Source organism: Crinia signifera, chromosome 7, assembly GCF_055691185.1.
Source record: "Crinia signifera chromosome 7, ASM5569118v1, whole genome shotgun sequence".
Classification (NCBI taxonomy): domain Eukaryota; kingdom Metazoa; phylum Chordata; class Amphibia; order Anura; family Myobatrachidae; genus Crinia; species Crinia signifera.
The window spans coordinates 64,096,368-64,121,432 of record NC_139223.1 but is presented as its reverse complement, the minus strand read 5'-3'; the positions used below and the strand labels follow the sequence as shown (position 1 = coordinate 64,121,432).

The window sequence follows — 25,065 nt, the reverse complement described above, 5'->3', positions numbered from 1 at the left end:
GAAACACGGATCTACACAGCTCTGACGCCATGTGACTGCTGGTTCTGCTGAAACGGAAGGGGGGGGGGTTATTTAAATTGCCAAATTCTCATCGATTTTTTACCAGGAAGGTTTTCATTATGAAAACCAGGATATTATTAGCTATTATGCATGGCAAAGTTTCTGACACAGAGATTCTTTGTATACTTTTGTTCAACTTACAAAAAAAAAAGACATGACAGCACTTAGTTTTGTGAAAATATTCCTATAGTCTGCCTTGTAGATACAGACTAACTTTCACTCTGGTTTTATAGTCCAATATACAGTATATATATATATATATATATATATATATATATATATATATATATATATATATATATATATATTATCTTTTGTGTTGTTCGGCACTCCGGACGATGTAGTCACTTACCGCGGTGCCCTTAATATCGTTTGATACAGGGTGCAATCCCCGTCCTGGGATCAGGCACAGGGGAAGGAAAACGGCACTCGCGGATTTTTGTAATTATATTTTATAAATTTATGGTGACATCAGATACAGCATACCGACGTTTCAAGGCTTGTCAGCCTTTTCTTCAGGATGCGCTGTAAATTCCACTGCACTAGCACTATATGCACTTTACAGCGCATCCTGAAGAAAAGGCTGACAAGCCTTGAAACGTCGGTATGCTGTATCTGATGTCACCATAAATTTATAAAATATAATTACAAAAATCCGCGAGTGCCGTTTTCCTTCCCCTGTGCCTGATCCCAGGACGGGGATTGCACTAATATATATATATATATATATATATATGTGTGTGTGTGTGTGTAAATCGGTGGTGGTGGCACTTAGAAAGAAAAGACTAGGGCTGTGCAATATGCCTTCACTGACATGGTGCATGGTTGGGGATCCAGAATAATATAAAATAGAATATAATATATATATTCATTCTATGGAGGCCAACACTGGCTTAGTCACCGACTGTACTGTGCTATTCTGGACTGTAGCACCTGAAGAAGTAGTTACAGGCTTTTAATCAGTTTATCTTTGTGTGACGGAAGGCTCAGTGCAACACATTCAGATATTCATGAACGCAAGGCTCAGCACAAACTACATATGTGGGGATGAAAGTAGCCCAGAGTAACACATTATACATATAAACATATGTGAGGGCAGTGAGACATCTATAAATGTGGGGAGAAGCATAATACAAGACATACAAACAAAGGATCACAAAAATGAGTTCATCATGTTTGCGTGGTGATCTTATCAGGATTGGAACACGTGCATGTCATACGTAACAGCATGTCCCCAGCTCTCAGTGAGAAGGCCATGCACAGTAAGTGTTATAAGTACACATGAGCTGCAGGCAAGGGACAGAAGAGGACCGGGAACAGGGGGTATGAACAATGGGAAGGAAGAGGGCAGAGTGGCTAAGGTGACCTGACAGATGGCAATTCAATGTACTAGTAGAGATATATAATGGGACAGAAGATCAGGAGATCTCGGCCTAATCCCGTTTTCGCTGTCTTGCTATCAAAGTTCCTCTTTCTTGCTATCAATAAAAAAAAATAAGAAAACATTCAAATATCAATAGGATTATCATTTCAACACTAAGGTGGGTATTCGTTCTCCCGACGCTATTCCCAACAGGGGAAATATCGTTGGGGCCCTAGTCAATGCGGTCTTTCCCGACAGCACTAAACAAGTATTTCGGACTTTAGAAGCAGTGGGGCCCGTTCTGCCGTGAACGGCAGCGGATGGTCAAGCTCCCAGGCCACAGCTTGACGATCCACGGCTGTATCTCGGTGTTTGGCAGGCCAGACATTGAATCCCACCTGCGGATTGACCGTTGAGGCTGCTGAGAACAGGACAGGGTCACGGCTGCCGGACCACAGACCTCATTAAACACAATGGTTCCCTACCTCCAATCATTCTCTTTGGTGGAAGCGCTGGCACCATACGGTATGGATACTTCTGCAACAACATCTCCTGGAACATGACAAAGTCATTGTATCTTCTGTACACCGAAGACTTAAAGAACTGCAGTGACAAAAAAAAAACAAATATAATGAAAATAAAATGGATAACTTCTTTCCTAGAACAGATATACAGATTATTCCAGTTTATTCTGAAGCCAGGGACACACTATGAAATAATCGGGGAGATCAGCTAGTTATCCTGGAGTCGGTCTGATTAAAACATCTATACACAGCAGTGGTGGATTTTACCTATTGGCTGCCGGACTGCACCCCCCACCCCCCCCCCCCCTTCCTAGTAAGACCTGGCACCCCACGCAGTTCCTGTGAAGCCATATGTAGTCTGTGAGACTGCACTGGCTTCACTGTGACTGTCAGGGACTTCCTATTGGTCTTACCTGCCAGAATCAGGCTGCTCTGCTCTCCTCTCTTGCTTTTCTCCTCCCCTTCCCTACCTTTTCAGACCTTCCCATCCGGGAGCGGGCCGCAATCCCTACACCCTCTTGTGGCACCACTGGTTCCCTTACTGTGTGCTGTTAAATGGCCCCATAACAAAACACTGATAGTATATTTTCATCTTGTAAATATATAAGAAACTTTGGAGCAGATTTATTAAGCCTGGTGAAGTGATAAATTGCCGGTGATAATGCACCACGCAATCATCTACTAACTGTCAAGTTACAGACAGGGTTTGAAAAATGACAGTCAGGAGCTGATTGGCAGATGCGTTTCACCGGCCACATAAATCTGCCCTTTAATAACAATCTTTCCACAAATACAACAAGCTAGACTGCAGTTGAATAGAATACAAAATCAATCCAGTTATCTAGTGTCTGCTATAATCACAGCCCGAGAGACATCTCACCTGACTGGAAACCTCGTACTCCACATGCTTGAGGAACAAGCCTTTCTTCTCTGGGATGAGTTCTACCTGCACCGTATCATGACCCAGTAATTCCTGTAGTGTGAATGCCAGCATCAAAGGGCTCCCCTGGGTGACCTCCATCATTCCGCATTCAGAGCTGTTCAACAAACCTGTAAGGAGACATCATGTTGGCACAGATTATTACTGAGCTTACTACGTAACGCAGCCGGGGGCACGTCACAGGCCGGCAGCTTGGAACAGAAGTCAGGTAGATTTTTAACAGCAATATTAACCAAGCATAGAATATATACATACACAGAGATCAAAGTTTGTGTCTGTTCTCCAACACAGTGGTTTGTATATACTGAGTAGTACAAGTTATAAAATGACCTACATTAATCCATTACTGTAATTATACCGGGACCACTATAAGGCGGAATCATATGATGTGATACAATTAGAACTCCATATTGAACATAACTGCTGATGCGACCTGGCACATGTTCACAGTATAGGAAGAGCCAGTGCTAGGAGATGATCTCATCTCCAAGTGCTGTCTCGGAACCCGGTCGGGCCGGGCCACCAGACTGAAAGGGCCGGGCCACCAGCTGGGACGCACCCGGGAAGGACCTGTGGGTGACCCTGCTTTGCGACCTGAGAGGGATAAACACAACACATTTACAATAGAATTCCCTATCTGCCCCTGACTATATTCTGGCGATCTTAATTACTAGTTATGTTAATTATTGATCTCAGGAATGCTCTCTACTGGAAATATGGAATTGTGTAAATGAATTGTATCTTGTTGCACCTGCCTCCATAGTAAAGACAGAACACGAGCTAGGCCTATTGATAAAAAAAATGCTGATAAGTTTATTGAGAAACATTCATTTAAAAAAGATGATTGAACTTTGTGCCAAAACAAGAACTAGTGCTAATTAATGAAGTGGTTGGTCATTAAGTTATAAGGGGCAGTAAAATGATATGCTTACCAGCTTGTGCAATCCCATAACTCACCCAAAGTCTGCAAAGAACCTATTCAGATGTGGCTTAAACAGTGGAAAAACCGAGGCTATCTGTATATTAAATATCCTTTATTTATATTGTACTACAAAGGGGTCTGCAGCGCCTCACAAAGTACATAAACAGAATGAACAGTGACTAACAGTACGGCACGTGGCTTATAAACATCGCTGCAATATACAATTAGGTCCTGATTCTGGTTGACCTGTCTTTGGCCCGACTATCCGCTGTGAACAGCCTGGCTCCATTGTAAATTGGGCAAATATGTGGGCCCATCCACTGCGTCCAGGTGAACTTCATTAGATGGGTTCCTAACATTTCTAATACTAACACATTATATAAATGTATCTAGGTCTTACCTTAAAACAGAGCCCATATTAACATGTAGTCAGCAATGTAGGAACCTGTGCTAATGTGTTAGTATTAGAAATGTTAAGGACCCATCTAATGAAGTTCACCTGGACGCGGCGGATGGGCCCACATATTTGCGCAAATGTGTGCTAAGAACTTCAATTATACTCCATGTCGATTGTAAGTATTTATCAAAATTATTTTTAGTGTTCTCAGCACCTAGAGTGTGCTTCAGTATTGTTCTTTTTTTCCCGACATTGTAAATCACCAAGGCATTTCGCAGTTGGGGTTTGCGTCTGTACAGAAATGCGCATGTGCAAACCCCGACCATCAGCGCAAGGGTCGAATTTGGTTCACTGAGAATGAATGGGAGTTGGTCCCTTAGTACGAAGATTTTTCGAAAGCAAAAAAAAAAAAAAAAAGTGTTTTCTTTTTTAGTGTGTGATTTTTTTAGGGCCTGAGGGAGGCGCAACCAAATCCCAGATAAGCACTGGCATCAGGGCTAATAGGAAGTGCATGGTTAAATCTATATCAGTAAATTACCGCTGCTCGTTGGGTATCCACCAGAATACTAAAACAAGGAGTGGGGCAGCAGAACCCAAGGTTTTGGTACAATGTAATTAAAGGCAGCAGAGAGAATGATGATTTAAGTGAGGGAAGGAAAAGCACATGAGGAAAGAGGGTCCTGCTACTGGGAGCTTACATGTTGGGGTGACAGAGATGGAGGAGTCAGTATGCAAGAAGAACCTTAGAGGCAGGTGTAGAATGAAGTAATCAGTTGGTAGAAGAGGTGTCATTCACTTGTGGAGCAAAGTTATACCCCTTTTACACCCAAATCCCGGACCAGACCCGGTATTTGGAACACTGTTCCAAGCCAGGTCGGATCCGGGATTTGCACCTTTTACACTGCGGTGCTTGGAGATGACACCAAACGACTTTGAAAGGTGTAACTGGAAAACAACACTGATGGCACTTGACTGTGTAGTGTTTGATGGTGAACAATTGAGGTGTTGTTAATATAGAATAAAAATAAAAGAATAAAATGTGTCAGATTCTTAAAAGTGAATAAATGATGTGAATGAAGGGGAGAGTACAGTAGGTGAAGTCATACCAAACTCACAAATTAAATTGTGAGAACCCCTGCATAAAGGTTTCTTTTATAGGGACACCTTCTATGCCAAACACTAGGGGGTGTAGATAGACAGCGTACCGTACACACAAAAGGTGGGTCTTTATACTCTCATAACGGTTTCTTTATATCCAGAATAGCTGTTAAGAACTCCATTGGGATGGGTCCATATATCATTATTTCATAACAAAGAAGAAAATAAGCATGTGTACATTTGGTGATTATGGAATGTCCAATTAATAAGGGTGCATAGTGAACCTGTATGGCATACCAAACTCACAAGAAGCCATAACACCGTGTTCATAAAGGTTTCTTTATAGGATATCACCATACGTGAGAAGTCCTGAAAAGCAAAGCTGCGTACCGTACTAACAGCATGACTTGCAACTGCATACTCATAAAGGTTTCTTTAATGGTGGTTATCACTTAACCTCCTAAATAGATAGTTTCACACGTGGGGTGGTATGAAAATAAAACGTGAAAGGTACTGAATGTGTAGTTTGAAAGAGATGTAGGAGTCCAGGAGAACCCCAAGACAGTGCACTTGTGAGCTAGGTAATGAGATGGAGGGGGGAGATGCATGAGAGTGGGAAGATGATCAAATTAGTCTAGACATGTTAAACCTCAAAAGGCAGAAAATGGCTTTGCACGATTTCTTTTACAGCCCTGTGCTGTTTGTAACATTAACAGGGTGTGTCAGATTTAAGCTAAATTAGAATTATGAGTAATTTTCCAACAAACCCAACATTTGCTATGTTAATACCTAAATTTAAGGGCAATTTTTCAACATGTTCAGGAGATGGTGCATAAAAGGTACAGGAAAACGTAGCATAATCTGGGAGCAGACTGGAAAATGCAGGTGAGCCTGGGTTTCTCCGGAGGAGTGCAGCAACGGCGTGATATCACATTCAACCACTGTGACCCTGAACATGACAGGCCTGCTTCTGGCTTTGCAGCTAGCCTATGCATCCAGTGAGCAGTCGGTCACTGTGGAGTGAAACGCTCGCACTTAAGCTTTGTGCCCGCGATTTGGACAGAACCCATAATGCGAGGCAGTCTTGCCCTGTGCAGTTGAAAAATTTAGCAAAACTGTAACCAGCTCTAAATCAGGTTCCCTCCTGCAAAGCCAAGCCAGCCATTTTGTCATGCAGCCCGCCCCTCAAGCGCCCCATCACCGCTACTTAAACTGGGGTCAATGTAAGACCACAGTTTAAGTTCCTGCATGTGCATATGGGCATTTTACCAAAAATCGCGATCTTCTATTTTGTTTTGTTTTGAAAATACACCCTTGTGCTTCCTGTTTAGCACCAACTTTCCAAGCAATAACCTCAGCTTTTATTATAAAAACGTTTTTCCCAATCTGACACTTTAGAACATCAACACGAGATACAGTGTTGTCTATACTTCCTCTGCAAGTTCTTAGTCTTCCGGTTCATCTGATCTATGACCCCCATCTGCATGGTGTCACTTTCAGCTCACTATATTGCGATTTACTGATCCAGCTGACTGGAACAGGATGTGGAATAGCTGAAGAAGAAAAAGCAGCCAGCTCTGCAAACAGTATAGTAGCGTTATATAAAAGTACATTGTCACTTAAACTACCTAAAGAGAAACAGAAGCAATCACAGTGGTTCTCATACAGGGATGACAGGGCTGTAGTAGTGAGGACAGAAGGATATAAATGAAACATATTCCAGTTTAACTAGATCATCATTTCATCCAAGTTTAAATAGATCCTTACGAAAACTATGTTGGGTAACTGTCTACCTCAGAACATTAATTATTATTTACAAAGTCTGAAACTGTGATTTATTACTGAATCAGCATCTTGAGCCAAGTTATAATGAAACGTTTCTCAATCTCTATTTTGTGCAACAGTTTTGAGTCTACAATTTAGGGGCAGGAAGTATTATTTATTTACCAGTTATCAGTACAGGGGGTATGGAGGGTAGACAAGGGTAGAGAGCAGCTGGGGTAGTACTGGGGGGCCAAGGAGAAGGTTAAGGGCAGGCAGGTGGGATGGGTAAGTGTAGTTAGCAGCTGGGGCAGCACTGTGGGCAAAGTGGAAGATAGGGGTACGCAGTGCTTGGGGTAGGCAAATGTTAGATAACAGCTGGGGCAGCAAGTTGGAGGACAAGGGCAGGCAATTCTTTGGGTAGGCAAAGGGTAGGCTGCAGCTGGGGCAGCACAGGGAAAGGAAGAGGTTAGGAGCCAGCAGTGCTGTGGGTAGGCAAAGGGTAGGCTGCAGCTGGGGCAATAAGGAGGATAGGGGCGGGCAGTGCTTGAACTAGTAGTGGTAGTCCCACTTGGTCAACCCCCAGCACACCACACTGTGCTACATTGTTTTTGTTAGCCCCCGCTGTACTTTCATCCCCCCACCCTTCCTTCACACTATGGGGTTTATTCTAGTTCATTCTTTCTGACAAAATCCTTCTTAGATGGACAAAACCATGTGCACTGCAGGGGGGCAGATGTAACATGTGCAGATAGAATAAGATTTGGGTGAGTTATTTTGTTTCTGTGCAGGGAAAATACTGACTGCTTTATTTTACACTGCAATATAGATCTCACTTTGAAGAAAAACCCCACCCAAATCTAATTCTCTCTGCACAAGTTACATCTGCCCCACCCGCAGTGCACATGGTTTTGTCCATCTAAGAAGGATTTTGTCAGAAAGAATGAACTAGAATAACCCCAATATTATTAGCAGCACCCACTCCTGCTTCTGGATTGCAAATGAATCCTCAGGGAGTCATACGCCGTGTTTCCATCTCCACTGGCAGGGACAGAGTGGACACGTAAGGAGGTCTAAGATGCCTATTCCAGGAGGAGACTCTACTCATGGCGATTATGTAGACTGATGATTCCTATTTGCTGAGGTGCACAGGTCAGTGAGGGAGAGTGCAACCTGTTGGACCCACTTATTTTTCCAAAAACAGAGTTACTCACTTCCTGTATAGCGTAAAAACACACCATAGAATAATATAGGCAATCAATTATCAGTGCTATATAAGAATTTTCATCTTTTTTTACATATATGTTGAATGCAAATTGCTTTCTTTGATAAGACAATTTTCCTATCATTATGTACCAAGTAACAGCACAAAAGTAGGGTAATGTAGAGAGAGAATGCTGTTACCATACCTACCCCGTTATCTATATGTCCCTCTCTAAGTGAATAGTGGGGAGTTGAATTATGTACAGAACATTTCCGTCTGGTGCAGAGTAAAGCTGGGTACACATATGTACAATCGTCGGGCCGTTCTTCCAATCTGGGGGCAAACGGTCGTTCGATTGTATAGGTGTGTACGCTGTCCCAATTGCTGCTGTGCGATCGATAAACGGCCAAAAACGCTCTTGGCCGTCCACGGTCGGTCGGTCGAAGGTTCTTTGCTGCTTAATATTTCATCCGACAGGACGGCTCCATATCGGAACAAAAGTGAAGTGTGTACGCATGTTCGATCGATATGCTTGACAGTTTGACAAAGCACGGTGGTATGCTGCATTATGAGAGACCCTGTAACCCTTTGCCTGCTGTTTTAACTAATGTGTTTTTAATGCCTCACTGCCCAACACTTTAGAGGCATCACTTTAAGACATTAATCAATGTTGAAGTTTTAATAGAGTGTGCTGGAAGCTCTTTGCAGGGCACCATACACACTATTAAAACTTCAACATTGATTAATGTCTTAAAGTGATGCCTCTAAAGTGTTGGGCAGTGAGGCATTAAAAACACATTAGTTAAAACAGCAGGCAAAGGGTTACAGGGTCTCTCATATACTTCTTCTTGCGATTGTTTGGACGGGAGTACATCGGACGTCGCAAGTAAAATTGTACATATGTGTACGCGCAGAACGGTCGTATGTTTTGGACGGCCGAACGTGTATTCGGTCGATCGAACGGTCGCAAGAAAAATGAAATTGTACATATGTGTACCCAGCTTAACTTGTACAAAACAGAAGAGGACAGATCTAGAGTACAGTTCATCCTAATATAGGCTTTTTTTATGTGCAACATTCTCATAGGAACTGGATTACTCTTATCCCTGTTGATGTTGAGCAATCATTTTCAAATTCTAATTTCCTGTGCCTGCTCCGATCACAGGAATTAATATTGCTAAAAAACGTTTAACAGGTTATTTTCCTATTGAGTAGTCATTACGAGATCCCAGCATGCTACACATCTGGGTACAGCCCTTCCCTCAAGCCAAAAACAGCATCTGATCTTCAGCCATGAAAATAAAAGTGAAATAGGACGATAAAAGTAGTATTCACAGTTACTAATCCTACGTGTTAGCACACCTGTCATATTCTCAGCACAGGTACTTACAGCAGAGATACCACCAAGGGCGGAGGGCCCTTTGCAAACTCCTAAATATTTATACGGACTTTAAAGTCTTACTTTAACAAGGCTTCTTTTCATGGAGGCACGTCAGGGAAGAAATGAGAATCTGTGTTTATGGTTCTCAAAGTCAAGTTCCAAAAAAGTGGAAAAAAGAGGAGCCAGCAAGGGACTTACATGCTTGGAACGCAGACATTTCACATTAAGAGCAGGAACCCCGGCTGTGTGCATTTACATATAGCAAATACATACAGTCTGGAGGTATATGATTGAGTGTCTGAGTTTGCCATAGAGGCGGGAGACTATATAAAAATAATCCAATTATCGGTGAACACCCTGCCCTGCTGGAAAACTTGGATCATATAACATATACCCCTGGGTCTACTCGTCTGGACTAAATCATTTGACCAAAGTCATTTATTGCTCCTGGATGCGGGAGTGTTTTATTTATTTTGGTACTCATTTTTGCGGACACCGCTTACACTACGGAACTTACGTCCGCTCGCCACAACTTTACTGAAGGTAAATGATGGTGGCATGGAGGGTGAGCAGATTTGTTATGGTGTAGCGGTGGTCGCAAACATGAGGAAGTACTTTTATTGTTTATAGTGAATGAAATGTTAAATGCCATCAAGTGCTCCCGGCCATCAGATAACACAATATAGCTGAATAGATGCAACTGTAAAGTAAAATAACCCTCAGACATTGCAGAGAGTACAACAAAACTGCTCTCCTGGCTTAATATGCTGGGACATTTAGTTTCACAACACCCAGAGAAGTTACCAGGGACTTACAACTCTGCAATGGATGCAGTAACATGTTTACAGCACAAATCTGTTGTCAATAATTTATTCCAGAATATTTGTGTAATAAGAAAATAAACTTTTTGGAGCTTTATGATTGTAAGATAACTCTACGCGCAACCCCTCCCTCCACCCCAGCTGTCTGTGTACTCACACACAGGCGGCAGCGCAGATGTTAATTATGCAGTGACGTCACTCCCAGCGCCTCACCTGTGGTCACTCTCTCTCCTTGCCCGCTCTCATTCTCAGCCAGTCCAGCACTGAGTGACTGCATGCAGCAGCAGCACCACCACCTCTCTCCGGGCCCCCGGCATCATGTGACTAGCTCCCGCCCCCTGCCACGTGACTTCTTTCCCTTGGTAACGAGCCAAGCAAAAGTGGGAAGGCTGGCGGAAGCGTCCGCGGGCCAGGAGTTGCTGACGTCACCAGCGTGTGTTCGCGCGGTGCATGTGTGGGTACTAGTATCCAGTATATCAGTAATGAGGCAGAATACGACTACGTACAAACTGCGGGTATTCTGAACTTTTGGGGGAGCTACAGTTGCTACCGATTAAACATGGATTTTTAGTTACATATAAGGTGTTGATTATATGTGTGTAATAAATGGTAACGCTGCAGTAACGTTAGTAATGCTATCTGCAGCAATGCAGAGGTTAAGTGTGTGGCGAAGCCACTCGTTCTCGCTCTAGGACCCTGTGTTAGTTAGTGGGGCGCATACCGTTGACGTCATGTAAAGCGCCGGCGCGGAAGGAGACACGCGTGTGTCTTAAACTGTTTGAGTCTGTGGTTGGTCACTGCTGCTGTGTGTACCGGCTGCTGCAAGATGAGCTCCGAGGGGCAGAAAGGGAAGAAGAGGGGCAAGTCCGGGTACCGGGTCCCCTCCAAGCGGCATAAGGGCAGCCGGAAGCTGGAGGTGGGGATGCAGGGCGTCCTCATCACCTGCAATAGAACCGAGAAGCGCTGTGTGTCGGAAGCGTACAGCTTGCTGCAGGAGTACGGGGAGAGCCTGTACGGGGCGGAGCAGGTACATATTCGACAGGCGAACTGCTAGCCTGCTGCTGTGTCTTTATGTAATGATGGCTACACAGCACACTTAGCGGGGGCAGCAGGGGTGTTTCTGTCTGGTACTTATGTACTACACACACGGCGACATGAGTGATCCTATTGCATTGTGTTCAGTTCTGTATGCTCGGACTGGCCTCTCTTATAAAGGTGTCCATACACTGACTGGTGAGATGTATCCATTCTCATCAATTGTTTGCAATGTGGGCAGGACCTTCCCAGGGGTAGAGGATCGCATATGATACATTGTATGGGTACTTATGTAGTATCTGGGCTGCCGATTTTTTGATTGTATGCCTTAAGTTAAGGCATACAATCAGATGCGATGCGATGCGATATCGCATCGCATACGATGCGATGCGATGCGATGACCCGATTTTTCCATAGGATTCAATGTTAAAATGGACTGAGTCCATTTTAACATGAAATTCAATGGGAAAAAGGGGTCCTTTTCATACCCCTACTATCCAAGTGGGCATGGAGTTGGATATAAACCTGTGGCGAGCGTAGCGAGCCACCGAGCCCGAAGCGTGGCGAGCGAACGGTATTCTGTGTCCCCTCGCGGGGCTCGCTACGCTCGCCACGCTTCGGGCTCGGTGGCTCGCTACGCTCGCCACAGGTTTATATCCAACTCCATGCCCACTTGGATAGTAGGGGTATGAAAAGGACCCCTTTTTCCCATTGAATTCCATGTTAAAATGGACTCAGTCCATTTTAACATTGAATCCTATGGAAAAATCGGGTCCATCGCATCGCATCGCATCGCATGCGATTTGGTCGGGTGCGATGCGATGCGATGGACCCGATTTCAAAATCGGCAGCCCAGTTACTACATAAGTACCATTGTATGTGGTCATTTTGCATATAAAGTATCACATGCGATCCCAGCAGGGGCTACAGGCCGATATAGTCCCCACACACACACACACACCCACCCACCCACCGAGGTGAGGGCATTTTCTAAGCGACTTTGCCAAACTAAGCAAAATCGCTTAGAAAATGCCTTAATATTGGCATGTGTGTAGGCCGTATTAGACTAGAAGATTTAGCAAAAGATCTGCAGGAGCACACATCCCATCAAGACCGGCCGAATGGTCGGAAATCAGCCGATCAGCATAAAAATCGTTCTAATGTGTGGGCACCTTCACTGTGACGGGTGGGTAGGACGTCCAATAGGATGTACAGTCCCTCCCTCTGGGACTGCCAGTCCGAGCTGTGGTTAGCAGAGATCTGGCTTCTGGTAGCAAGCCACTGTCTAGCTGCGCATGCACAGTATTATCGCCGCTACTGCGCACATTCTGGTCCTGGCACCTATATTGTACAGGTGCTGGGACCCGGCTGGTAGCACGGCCAGTGGCAGCCACCTCCTACACCCTGCCGCTGGCTGCGATGCCAGCACCCTCGCTGCAGTGTTTCTGTCTCCTGCACAATGATGACATGCACAGGAAGTGGTGCATGTGCAGTACCGATCTCTGTACTGTGCATGCAGCCAGCTTCTATGGGCTGCTTCAGCAACAGCCCATAGAAGTGAAATCATGGTCCCGGCGCCTGTACAATACAGAGGACAGGCCCCTGGACCAGCACATAAGCAGTACTGATGTATGTGCTCAGACTCCTTATTTTATGAGCTGCCCATAGAGAAGCTTCCCAGAGGGAGGCAACACCTCCCAATGGGACTGCCTTGGTGACTGGCAGGTCGGACTTCCAATAGGTTGCAGCCCATAGGTAAAAACAAAATACTGTAGCAGAAAAATATTTGTTTTTAATAAATCATCCAATTAGAAGAAAATCATGGCTTGCAATAATCTACAGAATAGCACGTCTACTGCTGTACGTAGTACTATCTAGTTTGCCTTTTAGGGGCCCATTTACTAAGGATCGCATACACAATGCGATTATTGCCAGAATATTACCGCCCAGGTGCGATCCTATGGTCGGGATGTACTACCCTGCATACACAGGGACAGGGCTCTGAAAGGAGCCCGTTCCTGCGTTGCACTCAACCAGGTGACGGGGTGTCTGCGCATGCACGGTCATTGCTGACACCCAGCTGAATGCACTGTCCTGGCCCCAGTGCGGTCTGTAGCCCATAGCTTACAATGGGCTACCGCCATCTCTGAATGGCTGTAGCTCAGGGACCGAATTGATGCTGCCTGATATTGATACTAGGGTGGCCAATCCCGGGATCGGGATCCCGGGATTTGGCCCCTAAAACGCCGGGATTTCTATCCCGGGATTGGAGTTTCCAATCCCGGGATTTCGGGATTAGACTGCGCATGCGCAGTCTAATGCCGGGCAGCGTCTGAGCTAGTGCTCAGACGCTGCCCGGCTTCTCCCGTCCCAGGCAGCGTGGCTCTGCGCAGCGTGACGGCGTCAGAGGTCAGCCGCCTCATCCATGCGCACCACGCTGACCTCCAGCCGCCTTGATGATACCGCCCACCCACCCACCCAGGCTGCCTGCACTGGCCTCTTACTGGACCCCGAAGCATCGCCCGACGAACCAGCCAGTCACCCACCCAGGCTGCATCCTCCTCCATGCCCAGCTCCATCGCCGCCCGGCCGCACCGCAATTTTAAGTAAATATGCGGGCGGCCAAGGCGGGATTTTGTATAGGAAGCCAATCCCGGGATTGGGCATTTTTCAATCCCGAATCCCGGGATTGAAAAAATGCCCCGGGATTGGCTTCCCTAGTTGATACATTAGGCCGTTTCCTGCCACCCATTGTAACCTATGGCACGGCAGGAGGGATCGCAGCAGGGATCAGAGATTCCTTCTGTGGTTTCTCCTGATACATTCAGGTGATACTTAATACCTGTGGCTAACCCCCATTTCATGGATTTAGCCACAAATAATAAATGCCAAATGGCCCCCTTAATCTATCACTTTCACTTTACATTTCTGTAGTGTAGTAGGTACAGTATTATCTTGGAATCACTAGACAATCTCTACCAAAGGCTTTTTCGAGTCTCTCCCCAGGCTCTCTTCCTCCTAGAGCAGATGTTTCTCTTCCTCCTAGAGCAGATGTTTCCACATACATCTATCCTTCATACGCTACATATACTATGTGAGTTCTATGTGATTCAGTTGTGCCAAGCACCTTTGCATGGGGCTTCTTCCGTTAGTTTAATACTCCTAGAAAACATGAGGAATATTTATTAAATCTTCTAAAGAAGACAGGTAGAACCTAGCTGGTTTGATGTATTTAGCTTCTACGGCATAAATAATAACTTTAATCTTGATTGGTTGCTTTGGGCAATGTCTCTACTTGTCGTCTTTTTAACCCTTTGATGTCCGCACCACAAAAAAAGCAAAGGAAAAAAACATTTTCTTTGCATTTTTTATTCACTGAGGATATTAACAACAACCAACAACAATCAATAGTTTTTAAAATGAGACCCCACAATTTTTGAGATATAGGCCAAACGGATGAGAAATCCGTTTGATTAACTTTTATTTGGTGCGGACCTCCTTAAGGTTTGAAAAATCTACACCTGTGAGCTGTATGTTGGTATAAATGGGTGTAAACCATTGCTCTTAATCACAGATGTTAAGCAGATATTTAAGAGACTATTTTTCTGTCTGTTTCAAGCTATGTGAAAAGGATGATAATGAATCGTGCAGTGACGCGGAGGAAGATGATGACATTGAAGTTGCTCTGAAGAAAGAAGTTGATCAAATTCGCTCGTCGACAGAGAAGAATTTACGAAGATTTCAGTTAATGGATAGTGGAGCCAATAATGTGCTTTTCATTAGGACTCTCAATCTTGGTAAGATGATTGTGACATAGGTCCTAGAGATGTGTGCAAACACAATGGTTTTAATACATCTCCATTGTTTGTAGTGCTGTACATGTGCAGGACCACCCAAGCATTGCCTATTAAGCCACAGCATGTCAAGTCATCCTGCGGTTCAGGGGGCCAAGCGCATGCGCAGTACTACAGATATGGGAGATTTACAAAAACAGTTGGGTTTGCGGGGGAGGGGGCATGCTACCTCCATTTTCTATGCATTCCAAGACCAGTGTCTGCGTCTTACCACACAGCCTCTCTGGCAGTGTGAAACCGTCGGCCATCCCTTGTAACCAGAAGGTTTCTTGGATTACAACATATAAGAAGGATTGGATGATCTGCACTAATCATTGTAGTTTGAGTGTTTTGTGCTGCCTGTTATTATAGTAATCTCCCCTTTTATTGGTGGTGGTGCTCCCTGTCTCTTGATATCAACTGGATAGAATAAAAAGAAAGGTACTAGTTTCCTAGCAGGGCGCCCAGATTTCCTACGTACGCTCAGTAGTTAATTTAGTTAATTTATTCACTGCACCCTGAGTGAAATCGCATCGCATGGCCCTTTTTTGTGGCGTGAGATGTGAGATATGCGATCTCAGTAGTTCATATGGTAAAACACCACCACTCCCCACGTCACCCGAAGCGTGGCGAGCGCAGCGGAACGCGTCCTCCGTCCTTTTCATACCCCTACTATCCACGCCGGAGTTGTGTGGAGTTGATTTTATATAGTGTGGTGAGCCACCGAGCCCGAAGCGTGGCGAGCGCACGCAGAATACATGTAAAGTAATCCACGGGGCACGCTTCGGGCTCGGTGGCTCGCTGAGCTCACCACGCTATATTAAATCAACTCCGCACCAACGTGGATAGTGGGGATGCCACGCTTGGGGTGATGTGGAGAGTGGTGCTGTTTTAGGTGTTTTACAATATGAATTACATGCGATGCGATTTCACTCAGGGTGCAGTGAATAAATTAACTACTGAGATCACATCGCACAAAAAGCCATGCGATGTGCGATGTGATTTCACTACCCAGAATAGCCCACTAAGCAAATAGCTTAGTGGGCGCCCTGCTAGGAAACAAGTACCAAAAGAAGAGAGACTTGTATGGTGCACTCTTGGGTTCAGTGATGAGGCGCCACTTAATTGTTTTATGATCGCAATAGTAACGAAATGTAACTTTTAATGCAATTCACATAAAATTCACGTTACAAGAAGAAGAAAACAGCAGAGATTTAGTGACATTGTGCCAGATGCACCAAGCTTCAAGTAGAGAGTCAATGGGCTCCTTGCTAACAAGTTACCGTTTGAGTTTAAAAAAGACAAAGTGATTGGCCGGTTATTTATCACTTTCCACTTTATCACTTTTTAAAGCTTGGTGCATCTGGCCCCATTATATGATTTGGTACTTGTTTCCTAGCACGGCCACAATCGCGGGCATCGTGTGCCTTAACTTTAAGGCACACGATGCCCGCGATTTCCGTTGAAAAAACCACAACTGTGGTTCATCGCGTCGGTCGTGTTCCTTAAGAAGGCACACGACGCGACCCGACGCGATGCCCACGATTTTCCCATAGGCTTCAATGTTAAAATATTTTAACATTGAAGCCTATGCGCACCCGACGCGATGCCCCCGATTTCTCCATAGGCTTCAATGTTAAAATATTTTAACATAGGAAAAAATGGGAAAAGGCCCAATATGGGCCATTTCTCATTGGGTATGGCCCCGTCACGATTGACGCGAACCCGACTATCCACGTCGGCGTGGAGTTGAGAATAGATTAGTGTGGCGAGCGCAGCGAGCCACCGCGCCCGAAGCGTGGCGAGCGGACGCGGATACCTTCACAGGTATCCGCGTCCCCTCGCGGGCTTCACAGCTGTCCGCGTCCCCTCGCAGGGGCTCACTGCGCTCGTCACGCTTCGGGCTCGCTGCGCTCGCCACACTAATCTATTCTCAACTCCACGCCAACGTGGATAGTAGGGGAATGAAAAGGTCGGAGGACGCGCACCGCCGCCACTCGCAGGCTCGCTGCGCTCGCCACGCTTCGGGTTCGCGTCAATCGTGGGGGTGGCGGCCACAATGGGGGGACATTTTTTTTTTTTACACACTTGACGGGGCCATACCCAATGAGAAATGACTCATATTGGCCCTTTACCCATTTTTTTTATATGTTAAATGGACTCAGTTTCAATGTTAAAATAATTTAACATTGAAGCCTATGGACATGATGGACCCGATTTCTCCATAGGCTTCAATGTTAAATTATTTTAACATTGAAGCCTATAGAGAAATCGGGTACATCGCGTCGGTCGCGTCGTGTGCGTTTTGGTATGCACCCGACGCGACCGACACAATTTTTTCCGACACGACCACCACGATAGAAATCGTTGTGGCCGTGCTAGGAAACAAGTACCTATGATTTTGAGGCTGCTGTAAAAAGTACATGTGGCTGAAATTAAATTATTAAATGATTTTATTTGGGAGCTATTGCTCACTGTTAAATTCAGTGGATTACCATTACAATAATTCATTAACCTTTAATAATTCCTTTAGGATTGCATATATAAATGACCAAAATAGTATCTGTGTAATACAGGAATTTACACTATAAGTAATTGAATAAGTTTTCAATGTCCAAGCCACAAAAGCAGTTTGATTGCCAGGCGGCTCGATTTGTAAAGAGACAGAAACCACGGTAACTACAACCCATGCGATGATGGTGTCTCTCTCTTCTCTCTCTCTCTCTCTCTCTCTCTCTCCCTCCTCCTCTCCTCTCTCTCTCTCTCATCGTTGTCCATACCCGCTTAAGGTTTAGTACACGTCCCACTATGTATCTTAAACTTAGGCGTGAAGGAGGGTTAATTTAGCAACATTGTAACCGATGGTATCGATGTGTTGTGTTTTTAGAGCCTGAGAAATTAGTTCATCACATTTTAAAAGACCTTTACACTACAAAGAAGAAGAAGAGTCGAGTAATCTACCGTATGCTGCCAGTCACTGGGACCTGCAAAGCTTTCCCAGAGGACCTCAAGAAGTACGCAGAGACTTTCTTTCAGCCATGGTTCAAGGCTCCGAACAAAGGAACCTTCCAGGTTGTGTACAAGGCACGCAATAACAATCATATGAACAGAGAAGAGGTCATCAATTATCTGGCAGGTACAGTATGGTCGTTTGTGTGAGGAAAGGGGCTGCTAGACAAAGGGGGAGATGTATTATAGCAGCACCTATTATGCTGCTGCAGCAGCACTTCCTGCTTTGCCTTATTACTCAGGTAAATACAGGGTTATTCAGAAGTCACAGTACACCCTTTTGTTCCAGAAACTACAAGACATGGGAAGCATGCATACTCCAGTAATGCATCTTATTGTATCTTTTTCCCCATTGCCTATAATTGACCAGTGGTACCTCCATATTGTGTTAAAAAAAAAAAAAGTCCAGACTGCAAAACAACTTTTATGTGTATCTATTTACTGTATATAAAAGGGTAGAGATAATCTCCTCTGAGGTGAAGTACCACCAATGACCACTAGAGGCCACTCCAAATGACTCCTTAACTTATACCCCTTTCACACCAGCCTAAATTCCCGGGTTGGTTCCGGGAACAACCCGGGACTAGCTCTGGTGTGAAAGGTTCCAGGGACAAATTCCCTGGTTAATTTGCCAGCAATTCAACCCTGCTAGGTAGCAGGGTTGCTCCCGGGTCCTTCCAGGGTTACTGGCTGGTGTTAAAGGTGCAGGGACATGTCCCTGCTTCCCGTGTTGCCTCTGCTAGTGCTGATTTGCTAGCAGGGCAACTTCCTGTTGTGGTGGACACTCACAGACACGCCCAGAGACAGCATACAGCGTGCAGGGAGACACTGTGCATGTTCTGTGGCACCACAGACCCCAGAAGTTCATTTTAACCCCTGAATACCTGCAATTTGCCATGTCTTGGACAAATGAGGAGATGAGAGAGCTATTAATCATTAGAGGGGAAGATGCTTTCATATGCCTTTTAATTTGTTTTATACAAGTAAACAAAGACTGAAACCCTACAAATGTTTTGTGTCTTGATTATTAATAATCAATAATCTAATGTGAGCCTAAAAAAGGCCATTTTCAATGCTATCGTAATAGAAATGCAGGGTCATCCCGGGTTCAGTGAATGTGTGAATGGGTCCCAACCTGGGAATGTCCCTGCTTGTCCCTGGAATTTAATTCCCGGGTTTGTCTCTGCATTTCTGGTGTGAAAGGGCTATTAGTGGTTCCCAAGCTTTTTGCATCACGGCACACTAGATTAGCAGAATATTTGTCAAGGCACCCCTAGGTCCAAAGTTTGCTCCCGAGAATTTGCGAAAACAATATTAAATTAAATAAGTTGTGCTTATATGTTATCCTTAGGTCCAGTTATGTGGTGAGGGACAGATTTCCCTTCTGTTTATCCACATATTTAAAAACTGGAAGCCACCAGCACTGATTTTGCCTATTACATTGACCATAAATAATTTGAATTGGTTCTGGACAACCAAACCGAGGCACCTCTGCAAGTGCTCCGAGGCACCCCAGGGTGCCTAGGCGCACAGTTTGGGAACCACTGCCTTAACTGAAAGCAAAATGATCTGTTTCAAACGTGCAGATTATGGAGATAGGGAGCTGTGAAAACATAGACTGAAGGTGGAAGCATATACGGACTAAAGGTACGTACACACGGGCATTTATCGCTGGCAATATGATCGCTGAGCGACCATATTGCCAGCAATTGGAGTGTGCACCGGCGAGAAATCGGCCCCTAATGGTCGCTGGTCAGAGGAGCCTGCTCCTCCGACCAGCGACTTCCCCTGCCTCTTCTCCCGGCAGTGTGTCATTTTCATCAGCGACCATCTCTGGTCGCTGATGAAAATGAGACACTGAGCAATCTGATTGCTCCATGTGTATGCACCATAAGCCATCAATCTAACGATTATATATAGAATAAAGTAGTTATTGAAAATAAACATAAATGTTCAATGTGATTATTCTCCGTGCATGGCGAGCATTTTTTTTCACTCGCCGTGTTTTTGCGGAGATTCTCCATGTTTGGAGATTCTCCGTCACGGCACTTTATACACTATTCAATGTGACTGATACTCAGTATCAGCCAATCCGGCGTATGAGGTGACGTGGCAGGCAGGGAGATGGAAGTCTCCCTGCCTGCCCCCTGCACAGGCTGCCCCCCCCGCGCGCCCCGGGAGAGCCATCATGGGGCTGGGTATTCACTGCACCCGATCGTGCATATGTAATGATCGGGTGCAGTGAATATATGATTATCTAATGAGCGGCTCGGCTCCTGGCCCCCTGCTGGCTGCTTTGTGTAAAAAAAAAATTATATATATATATATATATATATATATATATATATATATATATATATATATATATATATATATATATATATATATATATATATATATATATATATATATATATATATATATATATATATATATATATATATATATATATATATATATATATATATATATATTTTTTTTTTAAATTAAATATATATTCATGTGCTATAAGGACATGAATAAAAATAGCATGCCCTTTCACAGATTAAAATTCCTGATTTTTTTTTTTTTTTTTTTTTACACCAAAATTAAAACAAAAAACTTTTATTTTAAAAGTTCACATTCCACTTTTCCATGAAAAGATGGAGAATTGCTACACGGAGAGACATGGCGAAAATCACTTAGAAAGACGGCGAGAAGTGCACGTTGAATAGGGTTGCTCGCTTTTTGAGAGCAAACGTCTCCGTCCAACGCGAGAAAAGCACAAACTCGCCATAAAACACAGCAAATTTTTCTCATTGAATACTGCCCATAATCATGACCAAAAACGAGGTCTGATTATACAGATCTATACTTCCGTTCCAGGAAGTAAAAGCATAATGAAACTGAGGCTTGGTAAAACATCCATGGAGCATGTGCCCAACTTTAATAGTAATGCTCAAGCCGGGTAAGCCAGATTAGGGTAATGAATACATGCCCATGTGGGAGGAGCAGATCCTTTTAAAACTCCAGATGGGAGATAATGAAATTATATCTGAGGAAGCCGCTGACTAAGAAGGAGGCAGGGAAACGCGTCATTAAAGATTCTTTAATACCCATGGCCACCACTGACCGGGAACCCCTGCACCAGAGCCTGAAGTTCCAGAGAAGGCTGTGTAAATAGGAAGCACCAACAGCCGAGAACCAGCCATTGGTGTGCCAGGTTTTAACCCATAAGTGGATTACAAACCCTATGATTCTGCAGTTCCAAAGCTTAAGTATAAAGCAGAGGAGTAGTCTGCAAGTCATCAGTGGTAGAAATGAATAGATGCACACCAGTGAGAAGAGATGCGGTTATAGATGGTAGGCGAGTCAGAGAGCTGTAATTGAAATGCAAGAAGAGGGCTGTGAGAACAGGAGGGAAGAAGGTCCCTGTTTAAAGGAACCTACCTATGTGTCCTCATACACTATTGCTTAAGTTGCACAAAACATTCCATCTGGGCATTCCAGGTTCTGCCCGACACTGCTTGAGCTGAGCATCCTTTTTTAGCTTTAATGTGCATCTTAATGAGATTCCGACCTTTTGGTGCACATATATACAAGTATTCCATATCAAATTAAACAATGCCGTCTCATAAAGCTTGTGGTAGGCCCCTTGCTCGTAGATGTTTTGAGGACACATCTGTACTGTGCAATCAACTAAGCATGCTGAATCATAGGTGTCCCACCCAAACCCTTCTGCAATTATCTGACCCGCCCTGGCACACTTGCGTTTAGCATCCCAGCAGACTGAATTCTGGCGCCTCTATTCTCATTGATGTTGATATTCTGACAACCGTCTCCTAGGCATAGTAGAGATGCCGACATTGGTATTATGAATGCCGGGATGCTAAATGCGTCACATTCTGTAGAATGCCTTGGTTACAGCTGTGATTATGACCTAGACCTATTTTGTAATAGTCACAAGAAAATTGTCCCAACAGCCTTCTGTCACGGAAATTGTATTTCTCTAATTTTGCCTAAAAGCAATTGGTTTTACACATGGCCTGTTATGCTTATCTTCTGCTACATTGTTACTATTAGTTGTGTATGTAAATTGTTATCAATTCATCCTGTGACTTTTCTGATATTTGAATCTGATTTGTGCCTTAGATATTGTTGTCGGCCAGAACCCAGAGAACAAGGTGGATCTGAGTAACCCAGAGTACACCATTGTGGTGGAGATCATTAAAACTGTCTGCTGCCTGAGTGTGGTGAAGGACTACACCTTGTATAGGAAGTACAACCTGCAGGAGGTGGCGAAGAGTGACCAAGAGGAAAAACCACAGGAGACGGCTAGTGATGACAAAAAGGAAGCACAAGAACAGAGCGGGAGTGACCCAGCACCTGCAGCCGACACCTAGGCATGCCGACGCCATCCAGCACATATATGGTGACTCGTGGTTCAGAGGTTTCCTACAAGCGTCAAATATAAGAACATTAGAACACTGCCACATTTCAATTTGTTTATTTTAAGGATTTTTAGTTGAACTTGCAATTCTGGTAACTCGTCTGTAACAAAAGATGTTTATGGGCTACATTAAAATAGCAGTTTACTATGCATTTCTGAATTCCAGCATGGTCTGCATCTTGCAGGCTATTGCACAAGCCCCATAATGTTTAGTGGGAACTGGTTGCCTATTTAATGGAGTTATTGTGTGTTGTGAGAAATGCATGCAATAGCTTTAAATGGGCTTGACATGACTACATGCTTATAGTGCCATCATGTGGTTATTGTGGGCGTTTTTTTTGTGTGTGTGGTAGCTAACTAATGCTAATTCAGTTAATGAATCGCATTGTTTGTGTTAGAAATGTGTTATTATGGTTTTGGGGCTGGTGGAGTGTACGTTTAGTATCTCGTCACACATTTTTGTAAATATATGCTTTTATTTAGTTCTTCGTTGTCAGGTGTGTATTTGTTTCAGACTGAATTTTATGAATGTACTTTGGCTTTAAATAATAACTAGAGTTTTAATAACACATTTGCCCCAGAGATGCATGCCACTCATCAATCTCTTTCATTTACAATAACCCTTTAAGTTAGGAAAAAAGCAAATAAAATTTTCCCATGATCTCAACTTTTATGTTCGGTAACTTAGCTTTGCAGTTGAAGCACTCTCAAAACTGTCTACCCACCCACATTACCCTACATACATTGTCCACTGATTGCCATTGGAGTAGTGTTTTAAGCAGCGATATATACAGTACATCACAGCACATTGCTGCTAATTGAAATGCCACCATAAGATAAAAAAAAAAAAATACAAGATTTAAAAAAACTGCAATAAGTTATATTCAATCTTTTTATTTGCTTTGAAACAATCTAAAAAATGTCTCACTACAGATCATCACCAACATGTGTGCGCACACACAAAAAAAATCATAATTAAAAAATATATATAGTTTTTCATATATACTCTATGGTTCTGGTGATCCCAAATTAAAAAGTCAACAGAACTTCCTAATAGTCTTCCAGGATAATTGAAGAACCATAAAGGAGTTAATCAGTCAAATACAACAGTTAAAAAATAAAAATAAAGTACATTAATTAAAATCAGAGTATATCAGCATATCTGACCTAATAAAGGTTAGTCTGGCATTGCATTATTAGGTATTTTATAGAATAGGCAGCCTCAAAACCAAACCTAAACTACAAAGGTGACAAGGCTCTGTCTGTGGCGTGAATAGCCACAAGTAGGCGCCGGCCACCGAAGTGACGAGAGTGGATGTAGGGAAGCTTGTTTCTGGATTCTATCGGAGTCCTCTTGCTGGTTCCAACGCGTTTCATGCGTCCTGTGCACTTTTTCAAGGAATAAAATTGTGTTCCCATCATTGTGTTTTTATAGCTCAAAACTTTATTGATAAAACCGGAAGTGATATCACGGAAATGGCTAAAAAGTGGTGGGAACCACATGTTTTCCTCAGCTTAGAAATCAACTCTTAGATTATATTGATTTGTAGCTAAAGAAAGTTAAGAGGGTATTTTGGAAAGATAATATTCGAAAGATCTTAATAAAGCGGAATAAAGTTTATTACGCTTCATTAAGATCTTTCGAATATTAAATAGATAGATAGAATCCAGAAACAAGCTTCCCTACATCCACTCTCGTCACTCCGGTGGCCGGGGCCGACTTCCGGTCGTTATCGCGGCACGCAGCGGGGCAGCGCTACAAACATCACAAACTGAAGTGACCGGTCTGTAACATCAAGGACCAAGCCGCGATCCTCCAGCTTGTGCGGCACGCAGCTAAGAACACCCTGACGGTCCTTCCGTCAGCTGCACTTCACAGTCACTTCCGCATCCCGGCTCCCGTGTTCACCACCGTGCCGGGCGATACATCAACTTCAGCCTGTCACAGCCCACGGAAACACCTCCAGCCACTGAAGAGAGCCACAGGATTTTAGGGTAAGCTAAGGACAGGATTCTGGAACCTCTATTCAACACCTATCCTCCCCAAAAGGGTGTAAACATTTTCTACTAACAAACAGCTTTTTTCCTTACAGGTACCACTCTTAAGTATATTTATATATTAACATATTTTTCAACATCACCTAGCGCTCTTTTCCAAACTATAAACTACCATAACCCATAAGAGCTGCTGAATTATAACACAATCTTCCATATATACCAAACCTTCGTGAATATCCGCAAAGTGTGTTAAAATAAATACCAATATTTATCTTATTGAAGTAATGTGT

The 25,065-nt window shown here is 43.8% G+C and overlaps 2 protein-coding genes across 2 annotated transcripts in view; one reads left to right on the top strand and one right to left on the bottom strand.

Moving 5' to 3' along the window:
* Positions 1-11,256, bottom strand: part of SNX8 (sorting nexin 8) — a 29,610-nt gene extending 18,354 nt beyond the window's left edge. The window contains exons 1-3 of the mRNA XM_083153243.1: positions 10,685-11,256; positions 2,828-2,997; positions 1,909-2,026 (exon numbers count right to left, since the gene is read on the bottom strand). Coding sequence (XP_083009369.1) covers positions 1,909-2,026; positions 2,828-2,997; positions 10,685-10,748 — 352 coding nt within the window. The 5' untranslated portion in view covers positions 10,749-11,256. The remainder of the gene's footprint in view (positions 1-1,908; positions 2,027-2,827; positions 2,998-10,684) is intronic.
* On the top strand, positions 11,198-23,262 carry THUMPD1 (THUMP domain 1 NAT10 acetyltransferase adaptor). The gene is made up of 4 exons (XM_083153244.1): positions 11,198-11,498; positions 15,126-15,303; positions 18,227-18,475; positions 22,480-23,262. The coding sequence occupies exons 1-4, from the start codon at positions 11,298-11,300 to the stop codon at positions 22,728-22,730; spliced, it is 879 nt and encodes a 292-aa protein (XP_083009370.1). The 5' UTR covers positions 11,198-11,297; the 3' UTR covers positions 22,731-23,262.
* The last annotated feature ends 1,803 nt before the right edge of the window (positions 23,263-25,065 follow it).

What these genes read in the sequence shown, in the direction of transcription:
- THUMPD1 (XM_083153244.1), top strand. Translation starts at nt 11,298, where the DNA reads ATGAGCTCCGAGGGGCAGAAAGGGAAGAAGAGGGGCAAGTCCGGGTAC. An exon ending in GCCTGTACGGGGCGGAGCAG is followed by an intron (nt 11,499 to 15,125) that starts GTACATATTCGA and finishes GTCTGTTTCAAG; the next exon opens with CTATGTGAAAAGGATGATAA. An exon ending in CATTAGGACTCTCAATCTTG is followed by an intron (nt 15,304 to 18,226) that starts GTAAGATGATTG and finishes TTGTGTTTTTAG; the next exon opens with AGCCTGAGAAATTAGTTCAT.